Here is a 23,880-nt window from a genome sequence, read left to right as displayed (position 1 = left end):
AATTAGTATTGCACGTATCTCAAAGAATCACAATACAATAACTTAAGTTTACTATTTTTTCATTTTATATTTATATACGAAAAAAATTACAAATAAAAATATACTACTACTAGTATTTTAGTACTATAAGCATGAAACTAAAATATTTATATAATTTTATTTTACGTTACATAAAATAAAAAAATACTTATATAAATTAGTCTTACAATAATGTGAATAGATAATGAAAAAATGAAATATATTATTATATATATATATATGTATATTAATAGTTTATATTATAATTTGATAAGATTTTAAGAACTAGATATTTATAAGAATTTCTAAAAATTTTATATTTATAAGAACTAGATACCTTATATAGCTTAATTTCTATATTTCTACTACTCCTATTTGTCAATTTTTAATTAAAAGGATATACCATGTTATCATGCCATGTGGTATATCTAGACCACTGAATATTTTCTGGGCTTATGAAGGTGTGGTTTGTCTAATTCTGGTGTAAAAGCCGCCATGCAATTTGTACAATGATCTGTCAATCTGATCGATTAATAATAATATTACAAGTTGTAATATCAGCTTTTGCCCAAATATTGATGTTTATCTCAACTTGTTTCTGCTCTCTTTATTATATATATACTTGATCCTTTTTCTTGAATAACTTGAGCATCCTCTTTTGAATATAGTACTATCCTTAAGAAATTGGAAATTAGGCAGAATCTTCGTTTAATAGGCCTAGAGTAGTTTGCTGCGTTTGCAAGTGTGTGCAAATATGCATATAATATATAGAAGAGATCAAATGGGCACCATTTGTAACTATTTAAACATATATAAAGACTTAAATGGTCTTTCTTTAACATTTCCTAGTTCTTTCTTACAAGAGCTTTTACACTATATATATGTGTATATATATGTGTGTGTGTGTAAGTGTGAGATGATTCACCCATCACTAGCTAGCTAACTTGTATATGTTAAAAAAAAGGCAAAGAATGGCAGAAAAGAAACTATACGAAGCTGCAACAATTGGAGATGTAGCAACACTGAAACAACTCCTCCAAACAAATCAACACCTTCTTGATGTAGTCTCATTCACCTCATGTCTGAAAAACGTGTTACACATTGCAATAAAGAAGGGACACGAGAGCGTCGTGGCAGAGGTGCTGTAGATCATCCCGGAGCTCGCTCTCGAGCTCGACTCCAACAACTCGTCGTCTCTCCACCTCGCGGCCGCAAGAGGGAACGCGGGAATTGCGAAAAGATTAATGGAGATAGCCCCTGAGATGTGCTGGTGGCGAGACAGCCATGATATGAACCCGCTTCATGTTGCGGCCGCCAAAGGGAATGAGGCGGTGCTGGAGGAGATGCTAAGGCAGGATTCCTTTGCGGCCCTGGCGAGGCTGGATCGCGGACAGACTGTGCTGCACTTGTGCGTGAAACATCGTCAGCTTGGGACGTTGAAGGTTTTGCTGGAGGAACTGGGAGACGGAGGAGACCTAGTGAATGCCAAGGATGATGATGGAGAGACATTGTTGCATTTTGCTGTCAGGACTAATCAACTTGAGGTAATTTTATTAATTAATTAGAAAATTTACGAGGTTCAACTAAATTTTAGTATGTTCGGCAACTATAACCTGCACACCTGCATACACACACACCTATGACCTGCACACACACTTTTACACACACACATATATACACACCTGCACACACACAACACACATTGCATAATTTCTTTGAATTCAACTTCAGTCAATTATATCAGTTTACCGAACAAAGGATTTGGAATTGAATTATATTCGTTTAAATTCAATTCCTTATAAGTCTAATTCCAATTCAATTCCAATTTCGTATACTGAACGGACCCTAAGAATCATTTGTTTGCGATTATATCTTTCGGACAATTTTTGAAGTGAACTTGTATCTGATATAACAGCAGAGAAATCACTATCGATGAGTTAAATGATTTATAATAGTCTATTTATACAGAAAACAACGTTCGTTTGATTTGAAAACATTTTGCACGGACCATATATGACTAATGAAATGATCCTATTTCAGGTTTTAGATTACTTGAATGGAAGTGTGAGAGGACTGAGGCTGACAAAGAATTCCGGTGGCAAAACAGCACTGGATGTCTTGAACGACAGCTTTCGAAACGCAAGTACATACACCGAAATGAAAACAATCCTGAAAAGATTTAATAGTCGGCCAATAGCCGTAAGCCTGCCTCAGTTCGCGGAGATGACGATGGTGGCAGCGGTCCTGATAGCGACCATGGCGTTCCAGGCGGCCGTCAGCCCCCCTGGCGGCGTGTGGCAAGAAACCAAGACCAATTCAACGACGGGCGAAATAATACAGAAAGCCGGGCAGGCAGTAATGGCTACTGAAGAGCCCCGTAAATACATACAGTTCATTCAAGTTAACATCGTGTCATTCATGTCGTCTCTCGTCGCAATCTTGTTCCTTGCCACCACCGGCTCCTCGGACCAGTGGATTTTCCCCGTGCTCGCGACCTTTTCTATGTTGGTGTCGATGGCATCGATCGGAGTAACGTATGGATTGTCGTTGATCTTGACGAATCCTAACATGAAAGAATTTGGATGGAGAAACTCTGTCGTCATATCAGTGTGTGTGTTCGCAGGAGCCATGTTTTTTATCTTTGTTGTAAGCTCTTTCAGAAGTGGGACGGGAAGAGTGAAAAGATTTGTTAAGAAGGCTGCTGGCCCGGCCTCCTGCAACTTTGTGTAGCAATTCGCCTACAATAGTTTGGATTGGATTGTGTGTTGGTGTGTTTTCTTTCCCACATGTTTGTTTTGTAGAATGAAAACCATATTGTTAGGTATGTGATTTTTTTTATCAATTGTAATAAGAAAGTAGTATTTCTTTTTGTTGCTTAGTTCAAATAGTCCAAGTATTCTGCATTGTTAGTTTATGCACTTGTTTTATAAAAAAATTCATCCATTATTTTATCACTTACTTTACAATTTCTCCACTTTAACTATTTATTAGTATATTTTTATAAAATGAGTGCAGAAACGTAAGTGTAACTCTTAATGGAGTATATCGTACAGGTGTACCGTGTTTGCATGTTTACAAAATTGAAAACCACTAATCATATGCATTTATTGTTTGGTTTGCAGATTTGAGGTTCTCCCATTTTTGTTGGGTTTTTCAATTTTCGGATTCTTCGATTTTGTTGGATTCTTGATTATGTTAGGTATTTTGAAGATGAATTTCGATTTTAGAATTCTTGAATGAATGGAGAATTTGAAGTTCTGTAGATTAGAATTTTGATATGAATAAAAATAGATGAAAAAGATGAAAGATGAGAGGAAGGAAGAAGATAGAAATTGAAGCGAAACCCTCCAAATAAGAACCATAAACATATTATTTAATTGAAGTGAAACACTCCCTAAGCATATTATTTAATTCTAATTTTAAAAGAATATTTATAAAAATAATTAGGGATTAAACCCGTTGACCGTTAGTTTTTAACGGAAATATTGACGGAGAACCAAAATGATCAAATTTTCATATGTGCAGGACCAAAAAAAATCTAAAAGATAATGTTTATGACCAAAAACATCAAATGATCATATGTTCAGGACCAATTTTGGCCTTTACTCAAGAATAAAATAGAGGGAGAATAATTTAGAAGGAGTATTCCCTCCATTCCTTCATAGTTGAGTCATTTTTCCATTTCGGGAAATTTCCTCATAGTTGAGTCATTTCCATATATAGTACTCCCTCCGTTCCTTCATAGTTGAGTCATTTTTCCATTTTGGGAAGTTCCCTCATAGTTGAGTCATTTCCATTTATAGTACTCCCTCCGTCCCATAAAAGTTGAGTCGTATTCCTTTTTAGTCCGTCCCAAAAAGTTGAGTCATTTCCTTTTTTTAACTAAAGACAAAACATCTAATCACTCTTACTTTATTCCATCATTTACTTTACTCTCTCTTATTTTTCCTACTTTTTTCATCTCTCCTATTTATTTAATATAAATTTTTAATCTCCGTGTCCAAAAATTTTGTCTCAACTTTTATGGGACGGAGGGAATAACTTTTTCCTCTTTCTTACTTTACTCTCTCTTACTTTATTCTCTCTACTTTATTCACTTTTTACTTTATTCTCTCTACCTTTTTCTCTTTCTTACCTTTTTATCTATTTATTTAACACACTCAACATTCATTTCTTAAACTCCATGCCGAAAAGTTCCGCCTCAACTATGAGGGAACGGAGGGAGTAACTTTTTTCTCTTTCTTACTTTACTCTCTCTTACTTTATTCTCTCTACTTTATTCACTTTTTTACTTTATTCTCTCTACCTTTTTCTCTTTCTTACTTTTTTATCTATTTATTTAACAGACTCAACATTCATTTCTTAAACTCCGTGTCGAAAAGTTTCGCCTCAACTATGAGGGAACGGAAGGAGTATAATATATAGGTCCTGTTTGCAAGCATGTGCAAATATGCTTATATATATAGAAGAGATCAAATAGAATCTCTCTTCCTTATAACTATATAGATGTGTGATCAAATACTATTTAAGTTACATAGATGTGTGATCAAATACTATTTAAGTTACAGTAACAACTAATAACTAATATCAATTTTGTATGTTAAAAATATTAACACAAAGACATAAATTTATCAATCTTCTTGTGTTGATAAATTTATGTCTTTGTGTTGATATTTAAAATTTACATGTTGTATTGATATAATTATGTCTTTGTGTTGATAATTTTAATACACTAAATTGAAAGTTATTAGTTATTACTGTAAATTAGTTAGCACACTAGTGGAACCCATATATTTGAGAATTCCTATTCGATATAATTAGTGTATATTTCTGCTATACACATATGTGTTTGCATACTATTTGTAATGTTATGTTACACCTTAATTAAGAGCTAGGCGGGTCAGCTCATCGAGTTCTAAGTCCGTTCTATAATTGAATGTGGACAAACCGAGTTTGAATTTGATTCGGTAGAAATGTTTAACCCCTAATTCTAGAAAAAGGTTTCGAGCTTTTCCAACAAACTAGTTGAACTAAAAGGTAAGTATAAAAATTAGTATTATGGAAACGTAAATGTTGTAAATGGTTATCCAATCTCTCTACAAACAATTCTAGAGTGAATATTTTATTGTTTTCGTACTCCTGTGGTTTCCACCATTTGTAACTATTTATAAAATTTATAGATTCCATGGATCCTTGTTATGTTTGAGACTTAAAAACTTTTCTTCAATCAGTCTTAACATATAGACTTGAGTGGTCTTTCTTTAACATTTTCTAGTTCTTTATTAGATTCCATGGATCCTTGTTATGTTTGAGACTTAAAAACTTTTCTTCATTCAGTCTTAACATATTGACTTGAGTGGTCTTTCTTTAACATTTTCTAGTTCTTTATTAGAATTGAGTGGTCTTTCTTTAACATTTTCTAGTTCTTTATTAGAATTGAGTGGTCTTTCTTTAACATTTTCTAGTTCTTTATTAGACTTGAGTGGTCTTTCTTAAACATTTTCTAGTTCCTTATTACAAGAGAGAGAGAGCTTGTACACTGTATATATGTGTGTGTAAGTGTAAGATGAATTCACACATCACTAGCTAGCTAACTTGTATGCAAAAAAAAAAAAAGAATGGCAGAAAAGAAACTGTATGATGCTGCAAGAATTGGAGATGTAACAGCAATCCAACAACTCCTCCAAACAAATCAACATCTTCTTGATGTAGTCTCATTCCCATGTCTCAAAAATGTGTTGCACATTGCCATAAAGCATGGAAAAGAGAGCATTGTGGAAGAGGTGCTGAAGATCAACCCGGACCTCGCTCTCGAGCTCGACTCCAAGAACTCGTCTTCCCTCCACCTCGCAGCTGCAAGAGGAAACGTGGTGATCGCGAAGAGATTGCTCGTGATAGCCCCGGAGATGTGCTGGTGGCGAGACGGCCAAGATATGAACCCGCTTCATGTCGCGGCCGTGAAGGGGAATGAGGCGGTGTTGGAGGAGATGCTTCAGCTGGACACCCTTCCGGCCACGGTGAGGCTGCATCGCGGACAGACAGTGTTGCACCTGTGCGTGAAACATCATCAGCTTGGGACGTTGACGGTTTTGGTGGATAAGTTGAGAGACCTAGTGTGTGCAAAGGATGATGATGGAGAGACGTTGTTGCATTTTGCTGCGAGGGCTAATCAACTTGAGGTACTTAGTCGGAATAAATCATAAAATTTGGTCAAATTATGGCGCGTCCTATAATTTTGTTGAAATTGATACAAAAAATATGGAATACTATAATATAGTTGTCCCATGGGCTTTATTTTTAGTGATATCGCATCTGATGACACTCAAAACTTTGGTCAGATTTTTGCATATCCTGCAAATTTAAAACCGGTCAGAAAACATTGAAATTTAATTACTCCATATTGTTCGTATTAGACGTATCTGAAGTGAGTCAACACTTTAGCGGCGGATATAGCCTTGTCAATTTTTATTTTTTAATTTTGTTAAAAATCTATTTTAAATAGTACTTCCCCCGTCCCATTCAAGATGACCACCTTTCCTTTTTTATTTGTCCCAATCAAAATGACCACTTTCCAATTTTAGAAACAACCTCCTCTCTCATCTTCCCTCATTAAAATATTCAACTACTTTTTTTTCTCTCTACTTTATTCCACTTAACAACACTTCCTAAAATCTCGTGTCACTTAAGAATGTGGCCATCTTGAGTGGGACGAAGGGAGTATAAATCAGTAAGAAAAATTCTTCTTGTAATATTTTGAATACGAAATATAGATTATAGTACTTCTTTCACGCAAAACAAATTTTGCATTACAAAATAATAGTAGTACTAATGAAATTGACCAAATTTTGTGACTTTATTACCAATTTGTCTAACTAATGAAATTAGTCAAATTACCCTATTAAACTATTTCAGATTGTAGAATACTTGAAGAGAAGTTTCAGACTAGAAAAGCTGACAAAGAATTCCAATGGCAAAACAGCACTGGATATTGTTGAGGAGAACTATTGGGACCCAAGTGCATACAAAAAAATGAAAAATATCCTTGAAAATTTTTCCAATCTTTCCATATTCCAAAACTTTCAGAGGTACAGCGAGATGACGATGGTCGCGGCCGTCCTGATAGCAACCATGGCGTTCCAAGCGGCCGTCAGCCCCCCGGCGGCGTGTGGCAAGCTGACACAGTCGATGTAGAGACGGGAAGGCATGTCAAAGCTGGCTTTGCCGTCATGGCTACTAAACATCCCAAGACATACAAAAACTTCGTCATTGCCAACATTGTGTCGTTCATTGCGTCTACCATCGCCATCTTGTTGCTCTCCACAGCTGGCGGGTCGGACCATGCAAAATTCGTGAAGCTCGCGTTGCTTGCAGAGTGGGTGTCGATGGGGGCCATCGCGATTACTTATGGAGCTTCCTTTGTCATGACCAATCCTAATATGGTGGGATTTGGATTTAACAACGTTGTTTATATAACAATGGGCATATTCGTTCCGGCCATAGTGGCAATCTGTGTTTTCGGCTCTAAGGGAATGAAGAAAAGACTTGTCAAGAGGACCAAGGAGACCTTAGAATCACTCTAGATATTCGAGTTTATATATGCAGGGTCGAGTACTTGAATATTGGATTGTGTACGTGTTATTGCTGAGTAGTGGGTTTTCTTTTTTATTCTTCCCCGTAATGCTTTTGTCGTACTGATATGTTTGTAATGTGGTATGGTAAGAAAATGTGTTGTTACCAAAGATGCTAAAAGCAAGCATGCTTGTAATTTGTATTTCTAAAGTTTAATAAGAAATATTTTCGTCATGTTTTTTAAATTTATTTGAATATTGAGTCCAGGCATTCTACTAATGCCTATCGCGTCATTCATCAAACGACACGATCTAAATCTTTTGTTGATTGATATACCAGTGTGATATATATAGCACGACAACTATCAGTGTACTCCCTCCCTCCCATAATAGATGTCACACTTTTCTTTTAGTTTGTTCCACAAAAATATAACATTTCCTTTTTTAGAAAAAGTTCTCTATCACATTAGTTAATATAAATATACTATTTTTTCTCTATAACATCATTTAAAATCTCGTGTCAATCCCCAAGTATGTCATCTATTATGGAACAGAGGTAGTACTAAACTTCAAAATCTTAAGGCAATTAACCAAATAAATAAGGCCATGGAAAAGCATACATACTAGGTTCATATAAAATATGTAGCATAATATTTCTTTATATGTTTATGTAACGTATCCAAGAGATGGAACTTGTGGGGTCGGAGCACATACGTGAGGTAACATCAGCTCAAAAGATAAATTTAATGAATTTTATGGTACTTGCAGGCTGACGGTGGCGCCGCCCTAGCCCGCGCGACCCCACCTCGTCCGTCCCATAATATATATCTATTTTCCTTTAATATAAATTTAAGGGAAATTTCCAATTGGTTGTCTCTAAATATTATCTCATTCATTTTCACATTAATGTGCATTCGTAGAGAGTGAGTTAAGGGTTAAACATGGCGGCTCTGGTTTGTCTAATTCTGATGTGGAAAGACGCCATACAACTTGCACAATGATTTGATCGATCATTAATAATATTACAAGTTGTAATATCATCTTGCCCACATATACAGATAACAGATTATAATTTTGTTTATTTGGTTGTTTTGTTTTTTGTCCGTTTCTTGAATAAATTGAACATCCTCTTTTGAATAGTCTCCTAGGGTCCTATGGTCCTGTCGATCCTTGAGAAATTGGAAATTAGGCAGAATCTTCTTCTATATCTGCCATTAATAGAGTAGGTTTATGCATTTAAGTGTGTGCAAATATGCTTGTCATGAACTCCATCCGTTCCATTTTATTAGAGGTGTTTCTTTTCGGCAAAAATTTTAAAAAGTTGTATTTCGTGAGTTAAATAAAGTAAAATAAAATATTGTAAGACAAAGATGAGAAAATAAAGTAGATGCAATTAGTTGTTTTAATTTTTTGCCAAAAACAGAAATTAAATTATTCAAGTAATTTGAGACAATTCAAATTGGAATACAATTCAAATAACTTGGACTTGGACGTATAGAAGGTATCAAATAGAATCTTTCATCCTAATAACTTTTGTTTGATATTCCTTTTCAATATATAATACTCCGATTTGTGATGTAATAATTCTGCGGTATTATTACATCAGCTAGGCCTTGGAGCTAGTGATATTTGTGCGGTAATATTTCTTTACATATTTATTTGTGATTTAATATTAGGTATACTTGGAGCTAGGGATGTCGATTCCTTTTATATGGGGGCTGACTAATTGAATGTGGGCTTGATTGGGTTGAAATGTTGTAACACTTATTCTGAAAATTTATGTTTTGCCCAACGGGCTAATCAGACTAAAAGATAAATATTAAAATTAGTAGTATATGTATACTTTTTTAATATAACAATGAAAGATTTTAATCATATGATAAAACAAAAATTCAAATATGATTGAGTACTGCTATTATGAAACATAAAAAATGACAAATAATATAACATATAAGAGAGTAAGTTACGATGAATAATATCGTGTTAAAAACCTAATTTAAGATTTGAAAATTTAAATAAAATATAAGCATATTTCACTAAATTCTAAAGTAGTATATTTTAGAATTTTCAATTCATTTATCTATTATCTGTGTTATAACTTATATTAATAACAACTAACTGTAAGGAATTGATGGCTCAGCTGCATGATTAGAAGAAGCAGCTGATCACAGCTGATCTCTCAATCAGCTCTTTCAGCAACCGTCAGATTAGATTTTAAGTTTGGAGCTTTCAATCTGAACCGTTGGATGCACATATCAATTAGTTTTGTGATAGGTTTAAATACAAGTTTGTTTGGAGTTTATTGTAATCGTTTTTCTTCCGTTCTCAACAATCAGTAAATAGAATTACATTTTCAATCTTGCAATTCCAATCCCAGTCAATTCTCGTCGGTTTCAAGTTTGTTCTACAATCACTTCTACACTAACCAACACACAAAACCTTCTGGCCTGATTTCGAATCCATCATTTTTCTTGTGTTACATGGTTTGGAACCCTCATTGTACAATTTCTGCGTCCACCAGTCCAACTAATGAAATTATCCTATTTCAGGTTCTAGAATACTTGAAGGGAAGTGTCATAGTAGAGAGGCTGACAAAGAATTCTAGTGGCAAAACAGCACTCGATATCTTGAACGAAAGCCTTCGAAACGCTAGCACGTATCCAAGAATGAAAACAATCCTGAAAAGATTTTCTAGTCGGCCAATAGCCCTAGACTTGCCCATCTTCGCAGAGATGACGATGGTGGCGGCCGTCCTGATAGCGACCATGGCCTTCCAGGCGGCTGTCAGCCCCCCTGGCGGCGTATGGCAAGACGACAAGAAAGACGAAGCAACCGACCGAACAATATACAGAGCCGGCCAAGCAGTGATGGCATATAAAGATCCCGGTAGATACAAACAGTTTATTCAGTCTAACATTGTGTCATTCATTTCGTCTCTCGTGGCAATCTTGTTCCTCGCCACCACCGGCTCGTCGGACCAGTGGCTGTTCGCGCTGCTCGCCCTCATTTCGATGCTGGTGTCGATGGCGTCTATCGGAGTGACTTATGGATTTTCGTTGATCATGACCAACCCTAACATGGCAAACTTTGGATGGAGATACTCTGTTGCCATATCAGTCGGTGTGTTCGCTGGAGTCATGTGTTTTATCATTGTTGTTAGCTCTTGCAGAAGTGGGACCGGAAGAGTCAAACGATTTGTTAAGAAGGCTGCGGGGCCCAACTGCAACTTTGTGTAGTTATGGAGTCGCTGGGTTTTCTTTTCGGTTCTTTCCCCTGCCGTTGAAGAAATATAGAAATATTACAACTACGATAAAAAAAAATGTAGTACTACTGAATTACTTATCGTGAACAGTTGGAGAGTTTAAGCCTAAAATGTCTCCCAACTTTAGTGCGATAAACTAGTGTGATATGGTACTGAAAGAATATCGAGATAATTATTTTAATGCATATAACATGGAGCATATGTCATTATTAATTGTTACTTCCTCCGTCCAACTATTACATTACATTTTACTAATATTTTATTATAGTATACTATCATACAGTGTTAATTACGAGAAATTTCAGAAAAAAAAGATTAATTTCACCGACCTTTCGAAATATGAGACCGTGACTTGCTAATTTTTCAGAATAAGGGATTTATTTTTTAAAAAAATTATACTCTTTTCTTATTATTTTATTCACAATATTTTTAAACTGACCAAACTACCCTATAATATTTTCATCCCAATTTTGATACCTCAAATTAATCTGAAATTTCTCTAATTCTGAAAAAGGTCATTTTATTTAAAACAGTCAATTTCCATGATGGCTGTCTGTTTAACTCTCAAATTGCGAAGAAAAATCAGTCATATTTGACTAAACACATACCTCTATTTGATCATCTCCCATTCCCAAAATCACCATTTTAGTTTTACCTTCGAATTAATTCTAGTTTGTCACAATCTTAGTCCAATGCCCTCACCATTATATACAAGCAATCTCAATTAGGCTTCATTTCAACACGAAAAAATTAATAAAACAGAGCTTTATATTAACAAACATGGGATTATTCCTTGAGAAATTTCCGCCAAAGAGGAGCAGATGCCGACGGCTACCGTATTTCACGAAAGATCAGAGAACTGAGCACTACTGTTCCATATGCCAAAACCACATACGCGGCAGCAACGGCTACTGGAAGCTGCGTGAGTGCGGTGCATTGATTTATGGCTGCGATCGCACTCGGCATGCCCTCTTTCAGTGCTCAACTTTCCATTTCACTCGTCAAAACAATACGAGAGGAATGAAACCGAAGGTATTGGAGTTGGGGAGTAAAATATTATTGGGTAGTTTGGTCCATTTATAAATATTAAGAAGGAAATAATAAGAAAAAGGAATAAAAGAAGTGAAAAAACCAAAAATCCTTTGTTATGAAAAATTCGCATGCCTCGATCTCATATATCGAAAGGTCAGCGAATTGAATCTTAGATTTTGAAAGGTCAGTGAAATTAACCCATTTTTCGAAATCTCTCGTTAATTACAAGGCATGTTGAATACAAAATTGAAAACCATTAATCACATGCATTTATTGTTCAAATTACTCATTTTACTTGAGAAAGAGAGTGTCGGAGTTGATTCTTATATCTCGAATTGTTTATTCATCTTTCTTTTTTTGTGTTTGGGCTCTATTGCAATCTAGTAACACTGCCTTAAATAATGGGCCTTATGGGCCTTATGGGCCTAGGCCCCGTCGAGAAAAAGAATGGATCAATAACATATCCAGTAAAGTGATAGTGGGAAGATATTATTTTTTTTAACAATTCAATTTAATGGCTATAGCCTATATATGTGTGTAAACTAAATCTATATTTATTTCTATTTTATTTTATATATACTAGAATTAAATAAGTCTACACAAAAGGGAAAGGAAAGTGGGTTATATAAAGAATCAACCTTTGGAAAATGGTTTTGCATTGAGTAATACCATTAATTGAACATAATATCCGGAATGTATTTAAAAATGCCATATATATAATTTGAAATTATAATTTTTAACATAAATAAATCTCAGGCATTTTTCCTCAAACATTATCAACTCTATTATTGGGCCACACATAAGTTATTAGATTCCTTAGTTCCTCAGATATTCCAATTCTTTAACAATAAAAAATGTCCTTAACTTTTTCATTTTTTTTAATGTCAACATAATAGGGATGTATTCATATCCTTTTTATATTGTTCTTTTTCCTTCTCAATCTCAGCCCCACAATTTGAAGATCTAATGGCTAAAAATAGTGCCACTTGTGTTTAATTAAAATATTTTAAAAAATCGAAAAGGGTTTTGTTGGTATACACAAATCAATTAGTTATGGTAAGTTCCTTGATTATCTCCCTAGCAAATATCACGATTCTTTTTCTACAGATTACACGCTCTTCTTATGTTTTCTTCTCTCCCTCATCGTTTTTTCTTCTTTTTTATTCTCATCGTTTTTTCTTCTTTTTTCTTCTCCCCCTCATCGTTTTTTCTCCATTGAAGACTTCATCAAGAAATTGTTGTCGTCTTTTTTCAATTGAAGACGTCAGGTGTTTAGGGTTTTCGTCATAAAACAAAATTGTTGGAGTATTCATTCACGACGCCTGAAGAGAGGAGGATTGAGAGAGCGAGTAGAGTGGTGGAGAGATTCAATCACAACACCGATTTTCAATTCATCCAAAATTGCATTCCGATCTCTTCGCCCAACGGTTGAGATCTATGGTTTTTTGTATCAGTTTATGATTAGTTCGTTCTTGTATTAAGTTTTATTTTGCATCAATTGTCGTTTTATTTTCATGAAATCATCCATTGCTTATAGATTTTTCGTGTTTTCTTTTCATCAGTTACACCTTGTAAATTTTCGATAAGTAATGTATTATATTAAGTGTATAATGTAGAAAGTATTAATGTACGATTATAGTTGTATAATGTATATGCCAGCTTTGAATAATGTACATTGTAATGGGTTTAATATGTGACAGAAGTTAAATCCATTCTCCATTGGGTTTAGCAATCCATGGGGCTAGGTTGTAGCACCCACTCACAAACGGAACCATCACAAAGGGCAGAGAGTTTGAATCATCCCCCTTGGGTTTAGCAACCCATAGGGCGCTATAGCACCACCACATGAATTAAATTTTATTTTTTAATGCGTTTAAGATTTGGTACAGTAAATAATGTACCAATAGTCTCTAATAATGTGCACGGATCAGTGTATAATGTACAGATGGAATAGAATAATGTTGAAAGGATATTGAATTTATGCCCTTTGGGTTTAGCATTCCTCGGGCTAGGTTGTAGTACCCAATCACAAACGGAACCATCACAAATGGCAGAGAGTTTGAATCATTCCCCTTGGGTTTAGCAACCCATGGAGCTAGGTTATAGCACCACAACATGAATTAAATTTTATTTTAATGCGTTTAAGATCTGATACAATAAATAATGTACACATAGTATCTAATAATATGCACAGATCAGTGGATAATGTACAGATCGTCCATTACTACAGGACACAAATCGTCCATTATTGGGTAAATAAAATCCATTACACTGAAATATTTGTATATTATGTTTATCAATTAAAACTACTCATAAAATCACAATAAAAACGTCTCATAAACATATACACTACAAGACACAAATCATCCATTACTAAGTAAATAAAATCCATTAAATTGAAATATTTTCATATTATGTCTATAAGTTAAAACTACTCATAAAATCAGAGGAAAAACATCTCAGAAACATATACATTACAGGACACAAATCGTCCATTACTGAGTAAATAAAATCCATTACTCGGCTTCCTCTTCTCTGCATCTTCATGAGAGGTACTAGCCTCGTCCCTTTGATGTACAACCAATATCTCCCTGATTTTTTGCGCAATTGCAAGTGGAAGAACATCATCCACTGCTTCGTCAATATCTAACCTTGGCTTCTTCGCTGCTGTCCAAAAATCAGTAATATATCGCATTAATGCACAACACTAACTGTATAATGTGCAAAGTTGTTCAAATAATGCATTGATGAATATTACATTCTCTCAACCATTGACCTTTTTAAAATCAGAAGTATCTGTATTAAATCTAAAATCATAACGTACACCGCTCCCTACAATAATGTACATATAGCAGCAAATAATTCACAAATGAAAATTAAACTCCCAAAAAACTTTTGTACACCACTCCCTACTATAATGTACAAATGGCAACAAATAATGCACAAATGAATACAAAATTCACTCATTTATAGGCAAGATATCAAACAGATGAATGTAGCTTCCATCAAGAACATAATGCACAAAACATTTTAAAATAATGTATACATTCCGTCAAATGATGCACGAAATAATATAATAGTCACCCAACCAGAAACCAGAATGTATACGAATCCATAAATGTACAGATCAAATAATGCACAAATTTGTTAAAACATCCCCCTACAATACTGAACAAATAAATGCAAATAATGCACAAATGATAACAACGTTCACTCATTTACAGGCTTTTTATCCAACTGATTTATGTAGCTTCAAACAAAATAAAATGCACAACAATTCCTAAAATAATGTAAACATTGCATCAAACAATGCACGAATAGATACAACATTCACTCAATTACAGGCATATTAGGCTGTCAAAATTGCTCATCGGCAGTCTGGGTTGGCCGGTTGGCTTTTGAAAGGCCTGCCTCGTTTCGTCATCCTAGATCTGTGAGACAAACAAAAAATCAAATCGGATATAATTTTCTCTCCCAAATCGCCCAATACACAATTGTAAACCGGTCATTAACTACATACTTCAATAATGGACAGAACCCTAACAACAATGAATACGATTTTACGATTTACGAAAATCTCGACCGAAACAAGTACGAAAAACTTGATCTTGTTTGGGAGAAAACATTGAATCGACGATTAGGTTGTTAATCGGTGGTGATAATCACCGATTAAGAGTGGGTATTACGAAAAATTGAAGCATTTAAACCCTACCTTATTGTCGACTTGATGGTCGCGCGCGAAGGGAGTGAGGTTTCGACTGTGAAACACCGTGTGCGGTTGATTTATCGACGGAGAGAAACGAGTTTTCCGGCTGCTAGGGTTTTGAATGGGGTTGAAATTTGGGGAGAAGATTTTGATGGGAGACGTCTGGAGTGTGTGTGTGTGTGTGTGTGTGTGAGAGAGGGAGAGAGAGAGAGAGAGTGGGAATGGTATGTGAATCAGTTTCTCCAAAAATACCGCTTAATTAGCGGACCAGCAGTTCTGAAACGTGTGAAATTAGATGTGTGTTTACAGGTATACCCCTATAATGCACAACGGATATCAAATAATGCAACGCGGAACCAATCATCTCCTTTTAATCTTGTCCGTCCATTCCATCAATCTAATGGTTGATATTAAGAAGGAAATAGACACTAAGGGGGCAATAGGACCTTAATGCTCCCCCAACATAATATCCGTAATGTATTTGAGAATAAAATTATTTATTATATTTAACATAATAATAATAATAATAATAATTATTATTATTATTATTATTATTATTATTATTATTATTATTATTATTATTACATTAGGTGTATTTTATTGATGAGTACTTGGCCCATAACATTACCTTAGGGCCATGTTTGGTTGTCAAGATTCTGTCTGGGAAAGTAATCTGATTCCTTAAATTTTAAATTTCAGTGTTTGTTTCAGTTTTTAATCAAACTAGGAAAGTAATCAGAATTCGAGAACAAGAAAAGTTAGTACAATTTTCCAGGATTCTGAATCCTAGCTTTTCTTAGTTATTCTTTTTCCCAATTTTAGGATTCTTATATATATAATGCAATATAGTATAGTTTTTTTATTATTATTATTATTATTATTATTATTATTATTATTTAGAATATTTTAAAAATAATTTAAAAATAGAAATCATACTACTTAATTTTAGAAAATAAATAACTATGATTAAAATTATCATAATTATAACTTATTTTATAATAATTCATAATAATAATTAATAATTTATTAAATAATTTAAATATAATTATATAATATAAATCGTATGATAAATAATTTTTTTTTTTTATAAATTAATAATTAATCAATAAAGTTATAGTGTAATTTTCAGTTATTAAATTTATTCACTTATAACATCCTTAAATATTATAATTATAATACTAATAATAATAATTATTATTATTATTATTATTATTATTATTATTATTATTATTATTATTATAAATGAGTATAATATTTCAAACTATAATTATATGTATTATTTTATATTATGATAAATAATTCATATTTAAACTATCCATTGTAATACTCCCTCCGTCCCACTTTAGGAGTCTCGGTTGAGTTCGGCACGAGTTTTAAGAAATGTAAAGGAAAGTTGGTGAAAAAAGATAGTGGAATGTGAGTCCTACCTATTTATATTAGTTTTATAATAAAATGTGAGTGGGAAAAGGTTAGTGGAATGTGGGGCCTAATACCATTTATGGAATATTTCAACCGGGACTCCTAAAGTGGGACACCCCAAAATGGTAAACCGGGACTCCTAAAGTGGGACGGAGGGAGTAATAAATATAATAATATAATTATTATTATTTGTAATTAATAGTTTATTAAGAATTTTATATTATTATTCTTTTTTATAAATAAAAAATAATAATTATATTTTTAGTTTGGTGTTTAAATTAAATATAAATTTAAAATCTTGATATTTTCCAAACACAGGAAAGTAAAGTTACTAGGAATCATATTCCCGGGATTCATTTTCCCAGGAATCATTTTCCTTGCCAACTTTACATTCCCGTCAACCAAACATGGCCTAGGTGTATTTTATTTCTTTCAATGTGATATACATATTTCATATAATTTCTATACTTTGTTATTTTGAATTTCTTGGAAATTCTTTGTGTGTATTCATAGTGAGTTAAGCATGGCGGCTTGTGCAGATCTGGTTTGTCTAATTCTGGTGTGGAAAGCAGCCATGCAATTTGTACAATGATTTGATCGATTAATAATAATATTACAAGTTGTAATATCAGCTTTTACCCAAATATTGTAAGTTTATCTCAACTTGTTTCTGCAATCTTTATTGTATGTATATTTTGTTTATTTAGATTGGTTTTTTTGTCCTTTTCTTGAATAACTTGAGCATCCTCTTTTGAATATAGTCATATCCTTGCGAAATTGGAAATCAGGCAGAATCTTCTTTTGTATCTACGGTAATAGGTCCTGTTATAAACTTTGCCTAGAGTAGTTTGATGCACTTGCAAGTGTGTGCAAATATGCATATTATATATAGAAGAAATCAAATAGAATCTCTTCTCCTAATAACTTTATATTTTTGAGAATTCATTTTCAATATAATAATGTTTCTGCGATAATTAGTCTTTGCATACTATTTGTGATGTCATGTGATGCAGTTCCAACTTCCAACATTAGACGTCGGCGACAATGAAAAGTGTCAATAATGATCTGTATCAAAATGACTTGAAATTTGCATGGTGCTTGCAAATTGAGCATAGAAATTGACATCATTGCATCATTGTCGCAACGATGTACGATGGATTTTGGCCATCTGATATCATTTAGGGAGCGAAAAAGACAATTTACTGTTTTGGAATTTATTTTTAATTTCTTAGTTTTTTTTTTTAATTTCCTTTTTTAGCTTCTAGGGTTTTCGAAACGTTTATAACTAGCGGATATCTTTGTTTTGACTCCGATTTTGATTTTATAATAAGTATTGATTTTGTTTCAAGGAATTACGGTGTCTCTCATAGTTCAGTCATTCTTATCGCATCATTATGTTACTCTCTTTGTTCCATGTTATTAAAGTCATTTTTCTATTTTGGGAAGTTCCAAGATAATTGAGTCATTTCTATTTTTGGTAAAAAAGTAAAAAACTCTCTCTACTTTATTTTGTCTTACTTTATTCACTATCCATTTAATACACTATTCTTAAACTTCTTGCCGAAAAGAAATGTCTATATTAACAAGGAACGGAGGGAGTACATCTTAATACCTAGTCGTGTCAGCTCATAGAGTTCTGAGTATGATCTATTTAGGGCCCGGCTAATTGAATGTGGACTCACCAAGTTGAATTTGGTTCGGTAGAAATGTTTTAACCCTACTCGAGCTTATCCAACGGACTAATTGAATTAAAAGCAGTTTTTCCTTTGGGTATAGAGCAGCTTTAAATCCTTGTGTCGGCTGTTCCATCCATTTGGATGCCTACAAATCAACGCGAGTAATAGTCACTGGGCCCACCGATGGATATCGTCGGTAATTACCCAAAAAAAGGTAATTAAGTAATAAAATTAGTATTATTGTCACATAAAATGTTGTAATTAACTTAAATGGTTATCTAATATCTCTACGAACAATTCTATAGTGCATATCGCCTGCGGTTTCCCCCGTTGCTTCATGAACGTTGTCCTTGTGTGCACCATTTGTAACTATTTATAACATGTATAGATTCAATGGATCCTTGTCATGTTTTAGACTTAAAAAACTTTTCTTCAGTCAATCTTAACATATAGACTTTAATGGTCTTTCTTTAACATTTCCTAGTTCTATCTTACAAGAGTTTGTGCACTATATATATGTGTGTGTCAGTGTAATTAGATGAATTCACACCTCACTTAAACAACTCCTCAAGCTAACTTGTGTGGGAAAAAAAAGAGTGAATTGAAAAAAAAATGGCAGAAAAGGAAATGTACGATGCTGCAACAATTGGAGATGTAACAACACTGAAACAACTCCTCCAAACAAATCAACACCTTCTTGATGTAGTTTCATTAACCTCATGTCTGAAAAACGTGTTGCACATTGCAATAAATCAGGGGCAAGAAGGCATCGTGGAAGAGGTGCTGAAGATCAAGCCGGAGCTCGCTCTCGAGCTCGACTCCAAGGGCTCGTCGTCTCTCCACCTCGCGGCCGCAATAGGGATCGTGGGGATCGCAAAGAGGCTGCTAGCCATAGCCCCGGAGATGTGCTGGTGGCGAGACGGCCAAGATATGAACCCGCTTCATGTCGCGGCCGTGAAAGGGAATGTGGCGGTGTTGGAGGAGATGCTAAGGCAGGACTCCTTTGCGGCCGCGGAAAGGCTGCATCGCGGACAGACTGTGCTGCACTTGTGCGTGAAACATCGTCAGCTTGGGACGTTGATGGTTTTGGTGGATAAACTGGGAGACAAAGACCTAGTGAGTGCAGAGGATGATAATGGAGAGACATTGTTGCATTTTGCTGTCAGGACTAATCAACTTGAGGTAATTTAATTTATTAATTGTGCAACTTTAAGAATCCTTTGTTTGCAATTATCTTTTGGCATTTTTTTAGTGAAATTGTATCCAATATGAGGGCCGAGAAACCATACCTGACATCACTATCGATGAGTTAAACGATGTTGTCTGCTCATACAGAAAACATCTTTTAATTGAAAAATATCAACTGCTACATATTACACGTAAACTGCTAGTTTTTCATCGTGGGATATTTGTGATCAAATCCAAAATTTATTCTTTTCTAACTGATTTTTAAAGTTGCATAACGTACCAAAATTTTACCAAAACATACCTATTTTTCTGACAATTTTCCCTTAAAGTGATAAGGTCCAACTTATTAAGTAGGACAATTTATTGAAAAAATGATCCTATTAAACTATTTCAGGTTGTAGTATACTTGGATGAAAGTGGCAAACTAGGGAGGTTGACAAAGAATTCCGGTGGCAAAACCGCCCTCAATATCTTGAACGAGAGCTTTGAAGACACAAGTACATATTCCGAAATGAAATCAATCCTGAAAAAGTATTCTAATCGGTTAATAGCCCTAAACCTGCCTCGGTTCGCTGAGATGACGATGGTGGCAGCGGTCCTGATCGCGACCATGGCGTTCCAGGCGGCCGTCAGCCCCCCAGGCGGCGTATGGCAAGCAAACAAGCCCGAAGAAGAAGCCGGGGAAATGTACTTCGCCGGGCATGCAGTCATGGCTCTCAAAGAGAAAGATTTATACAAACAGTTCATTCAAGTCAACATCGTGGCATTCATTTCGTCTCTCGTGGCAATCTTGTTCCTTGCCACCACCGGCTCCTCGGACCAGTGGATCTTCGTGCTCTGTGCCACGATATCGATGCTGGTGTCGATGGCGTCTATTGGAGTGACTTATGGGATTTCCTTGATCATGACAAATCCCAACATGGATGGGTTTGGGTTGAGGTATGTTGTTGCCATATCAGGCTCTGTGTTCTTGGTATCCATTATATTTATCATAATCATTAGCTCCATGAGAGATGGGAAGAGAGTGAAAAGACTTGTCAAGAAGGTCGGGCCGCCCTGCAGCTTTGCGTAGCTGCCGGAGGTGATACGGACCAAACAGGAGAACTCATCTCAAAAGACTAGTCTGTTAGGAGAGAAAGCTCATTTAATCTATATACCCAACATCAGTTGTTCTCACAACCGATGTGGGAATTGAGTTCGTAAAATTAGGCTTGAATTATATGTTAAGGATTGTGTGTTAATTAGTGGGTTTTCTTTTCGGTTCTTTCCCATGATGTTTTTTGTTGAACCGACATGTTTGTTTTATTGTTTTCTTATTTCTTGAATAAAAGAGTCCAAGTATTTGTGTTATAGGTAAATGTACTAATCAGTGGCGGAATCAGATAATTAAATAAGCCGGCCTGATTTTTTCAAAAAATAATAATATTAAATATTTAATTTTACACGTAATGTGTCTACAATTTTTATTATACATCAGATGATAACTATTTTCGACGAATCACCATATCTGAAGATTATTCTCATTCAACTTTTTTTGTGAATCATTCGTTAGATTTTTTGAGTAAATATCGATGCATAGCTGATACTAAAAACAAGGTTCATTAGGCATCTTCAATCATTTACACCAAACTCAAACTCATTTTTTAGTATGTCACATCAAAAAATAATTTTACTCCAACCATTTATACCATTTTTGGAATTTTATTTCACAAAACTTTTGGAGTAACACTAAATATGGTGTTGTTTCGAAAAAAAAAAAAAAACCAAAAATGAGTTTGACTTTTGAGTTTAGTGTATGGCTGGAGAAGATTTCTACACCAAAACTCATATTTGGTTTATGGTTGGAGATGATTAGTATATACTCCTACACTAATACATTTATTAACTGCACAATACAAATAATTTTATAAGTAGTACTATAATATATGATCCAAATTGCAAGTTTGCTAAGAAAATAGTAATAAAATAATTTTATAATTAATTTCATTATTATCTTTTGTTTAATCTAAGACGAGAAAAGACTAAATTTCTAATTGTCAACCCTTAGGGCTCGTTTGATATCTTAGTAATGCTTAGAAATAGATATGTATTTCCATATTTCCATGTGTTTGAGGCCATCCGCAACGCTATCTCTTATCCGTCTCTTAACCGTCTCATCTCTTCACTATTCATAGGCCCCACTGTACTTTTCAGCTCATCTCTTAACTAAGAGACAGCACCTGCAACCCTCCATCTCTTAACCATCTCTTAACCATCTCTTAACTATTCATTCAATTTCATTTTTTATTTTTAATTCCAACAAATTCAATTAATAAAAAACACACTTCATTATAAATAAAATAAAATTACAATTTAAAATACATAAAAAAATAAAAAAGACATAATTAAAAAACTAGAAATTACAAATTGCACACTTAAACTCAAATAAAAAAAAAATGGAGGCAAAGAAGCAGAAGAAGGAGTTCTCTAGTGACGATCATCTAATGGTTGCCAAATTTTGCCCAAATGTGCTCCATTAGATCCTCCTGGAGTTGGGCGTGGGCAGTAGAATCACGTGTCCTTGCCCGAATAGACAACCGCTCTTGCAAAGACGGATGCACTCCCGTTCGAGGCGGACTACTTGCGGTTGAGCTTCCCGGGGTTTCAGGGTCGAACCAATTTCCCGCCTCAGGTCCTTCGTCGACGACAATCATGTTGTGCAAGATTATGCACGTATACATGATGTCGATCATATTCTCTATAAACCACTGTCGAGCCGGGGCTTTGATAATGTTCCATCGAGTTTGGAGAACCCCGAACGCTCTCTCCACATCCTTGCGAGCAGACTCTTGCTTCTGCGCAAAAAGAGACTGCTTTTCGTCCGTAGGCCTGTTGAACGTCTTCACGAAGGTTGGCCACTTCGGATAGATGCCGTCGGCAAGATAGTACCCCATTTTATACTGGCGATTGTTAGCGACGAAGATGATGGCCGGCGCTTTACCATTCAGAACTTCAGCGAAGAGGTCGGAGTTGTTGAGCACGTTGATGTCGTTGTTCGAGCCGGGGACCCCGAAATACGCATGCCAAATCCATAGTCGGTAGTCGGCGACGGCCTCGAGTATAACGGTGGGGTGGGTGCCTTTGTGGCCGCTCGTGTATGACCCCTTCAACGCCACAGGGCAATTCTTCCATTGCCAATGCATGCAATCGACACTCCCGAGCATCCCGGGGAATCCGTGCACTTGTTCGTGAAGACGGAGCAGAAACTGACAATCTGCGGTGGTTGGCTTCTTCAGAAATTCGGCGGTGAAGGCTGCCCGGACGCCTTTGCAGAAGTTCAACAAACAAAGTCGCCCAGTGGATTCTCCGACGTGCAGGTATTCGTCGAACGCATCCGCCGTTTGTCCAGTAGCAAGCTGACGGATCGCCGCAGTACATTTCTGGAGCGTCGTGTGGCTAGGACGGCCAACAGCGTCGAACCCTTCTCTGAAGAACTCTTCCCGTGCCGCCAATGTATTCGCGATATGCAAAAATAGCGGGCGTGACATACGGAAACGGCGACGGAAGTAGATATCTCCCCACACCGGGTTCGGACTGAAGTAATCACGTTCCAACCTTGCGGCGGCTTCCTCCCGGTTACGGTGGATGTATGTCCGGCGTTGCCTAGGAGGCGCGGCGGCTTCCTCCTCCCTACGTCGATCTGTTTCTAGCGATTCTTCCATTATTCGACGCATTTGCTCAAATGGATCCATAATTGATTAAATTTGGGAGAAGAAAAATATAAAGGAATGATTTTATAGAAGTGATTGGAGAGGAAAGAAAGAGAGATGAGAGGATAAATGTGTGTTTGTGTGTAAAATGGAGAATGGAGAAGAGTATATATAGAATATATAAAAAAAAATTAAAAAATTAAAAATATTACCGTTCAACGGTAATATTACCTTTTTTTTATTTTAATTTTTTTTTTTTTTGAAAAATCTGATTTAAAAAAAAAATTGAATTATGACGTCATAAATCCGACGCCCACTCACG

At 35.2% G+C, this 23,880-nt stretch overlaps 2 protein-coding genes and 1 pseudogene across 3 annotated transcripts; all 3 read left to right on the top strand.

Annotated features, from left to right (window-relative positions):
- The first annotated feature begins 956 nt into the window (after positions 1–956).
- Positions 957–11,061, top strand: LOC125205087 (uncharacterized; annotated as a pseudogene). The gene is made up of 2 exons (XR_016132424.1): positions 957–1,562; positions 10,136–11,061. The product of XR_016132424.1 is annotated as an uncharacterized LOC125205087 (transcript).
- Positions 5,637–7,832, top strand: LOC125208107 (uncharacterized). The gene is made up of 2 exons (XM_048107664.2): positions 5,637–6,197; positions 6,931–7,832. The coding sequence occupies exons 1-2, from the start codon at positions 5,637–5,639 to the stop codon at positions 7,207–7,209; spliced, it is 840 nt and encodes a 279-aa protein (XP_047963621.1). The 3' UTR covers positions 7,210–7,832.
- An 8,180-nt stretch (positions 11,062–19,241) lies between the features above and the next one.
- LOC125208434 (uncharacterized) lies at positions 19,242–21,219 on the top strand. The gene is made up of 2 exons (XM_048108041.1): positions 19,242–19,863; positions 20,264–21,219. The coding sequence occupies exons 1-2, from the start codon at positions 19,294–19,296 to the stop codon at positions 20,939–20,941; spliced, it is 1,248 nt and encodes a 415-aa protein (XP_047963998.1). The 5' UTR covers positions 19,242–19,293; the 3' UTR covers positions 20,942–21,219.
- Positions 21,220–23,880: the final 2,661 nt, after the last annotated feature.

Source organism: Salvia hispanica, chromosome 6 (genome assembly GCF_029641045.1).
Source record: "Salvia hispanica isolate PSC_SH4W2 chromosome 6, Shi_PSC_v1, whole genome shotgun sequence".
Classification (NCBI taxonomy): domain Eukaryota; kingdom Viridiplantae; phylum Streptophyta; class Magnoliopsida; order Lamiales; family Lamiaceae; genus Salvia; species Salvia hispanica.
Note: the sequence above shows the minus strand (reverse complement) of the source record. Positions and strands in the feature narration are given on the sequence as shown.

Bases quoted from the DNA above. Each gene is read 5' to 3' on its own strand.
- LOC125208107 (XM_048107664.2), top strand. From the start codon at position 5,637: ATGGCAGAAAAGAAACTGTATGATGCTGCAAGAATTGGAGATGTAACA. The intron at 6,198-6,930 runs GTACTTAGTCGG...AAACTATTTCAG, and splicing joins CGAGGGCTAATCAACTTGAG to ATTGTAGAATACTTGAAGAG.
- LOC125208434 (XM_048108041.1), top strand. From the start codon at position 19,294: ATGGCAGAAAAGGAAATGTACGATGCTGCAACAATTGGAGATGTAACA. The intron at 19,864-20,263 runs GTAATTTAATTT...AAACTATTTCAG, and splicing joins TCAGGACTAATCAACTTGAG to GTTGTAGTATACTTGGATGA.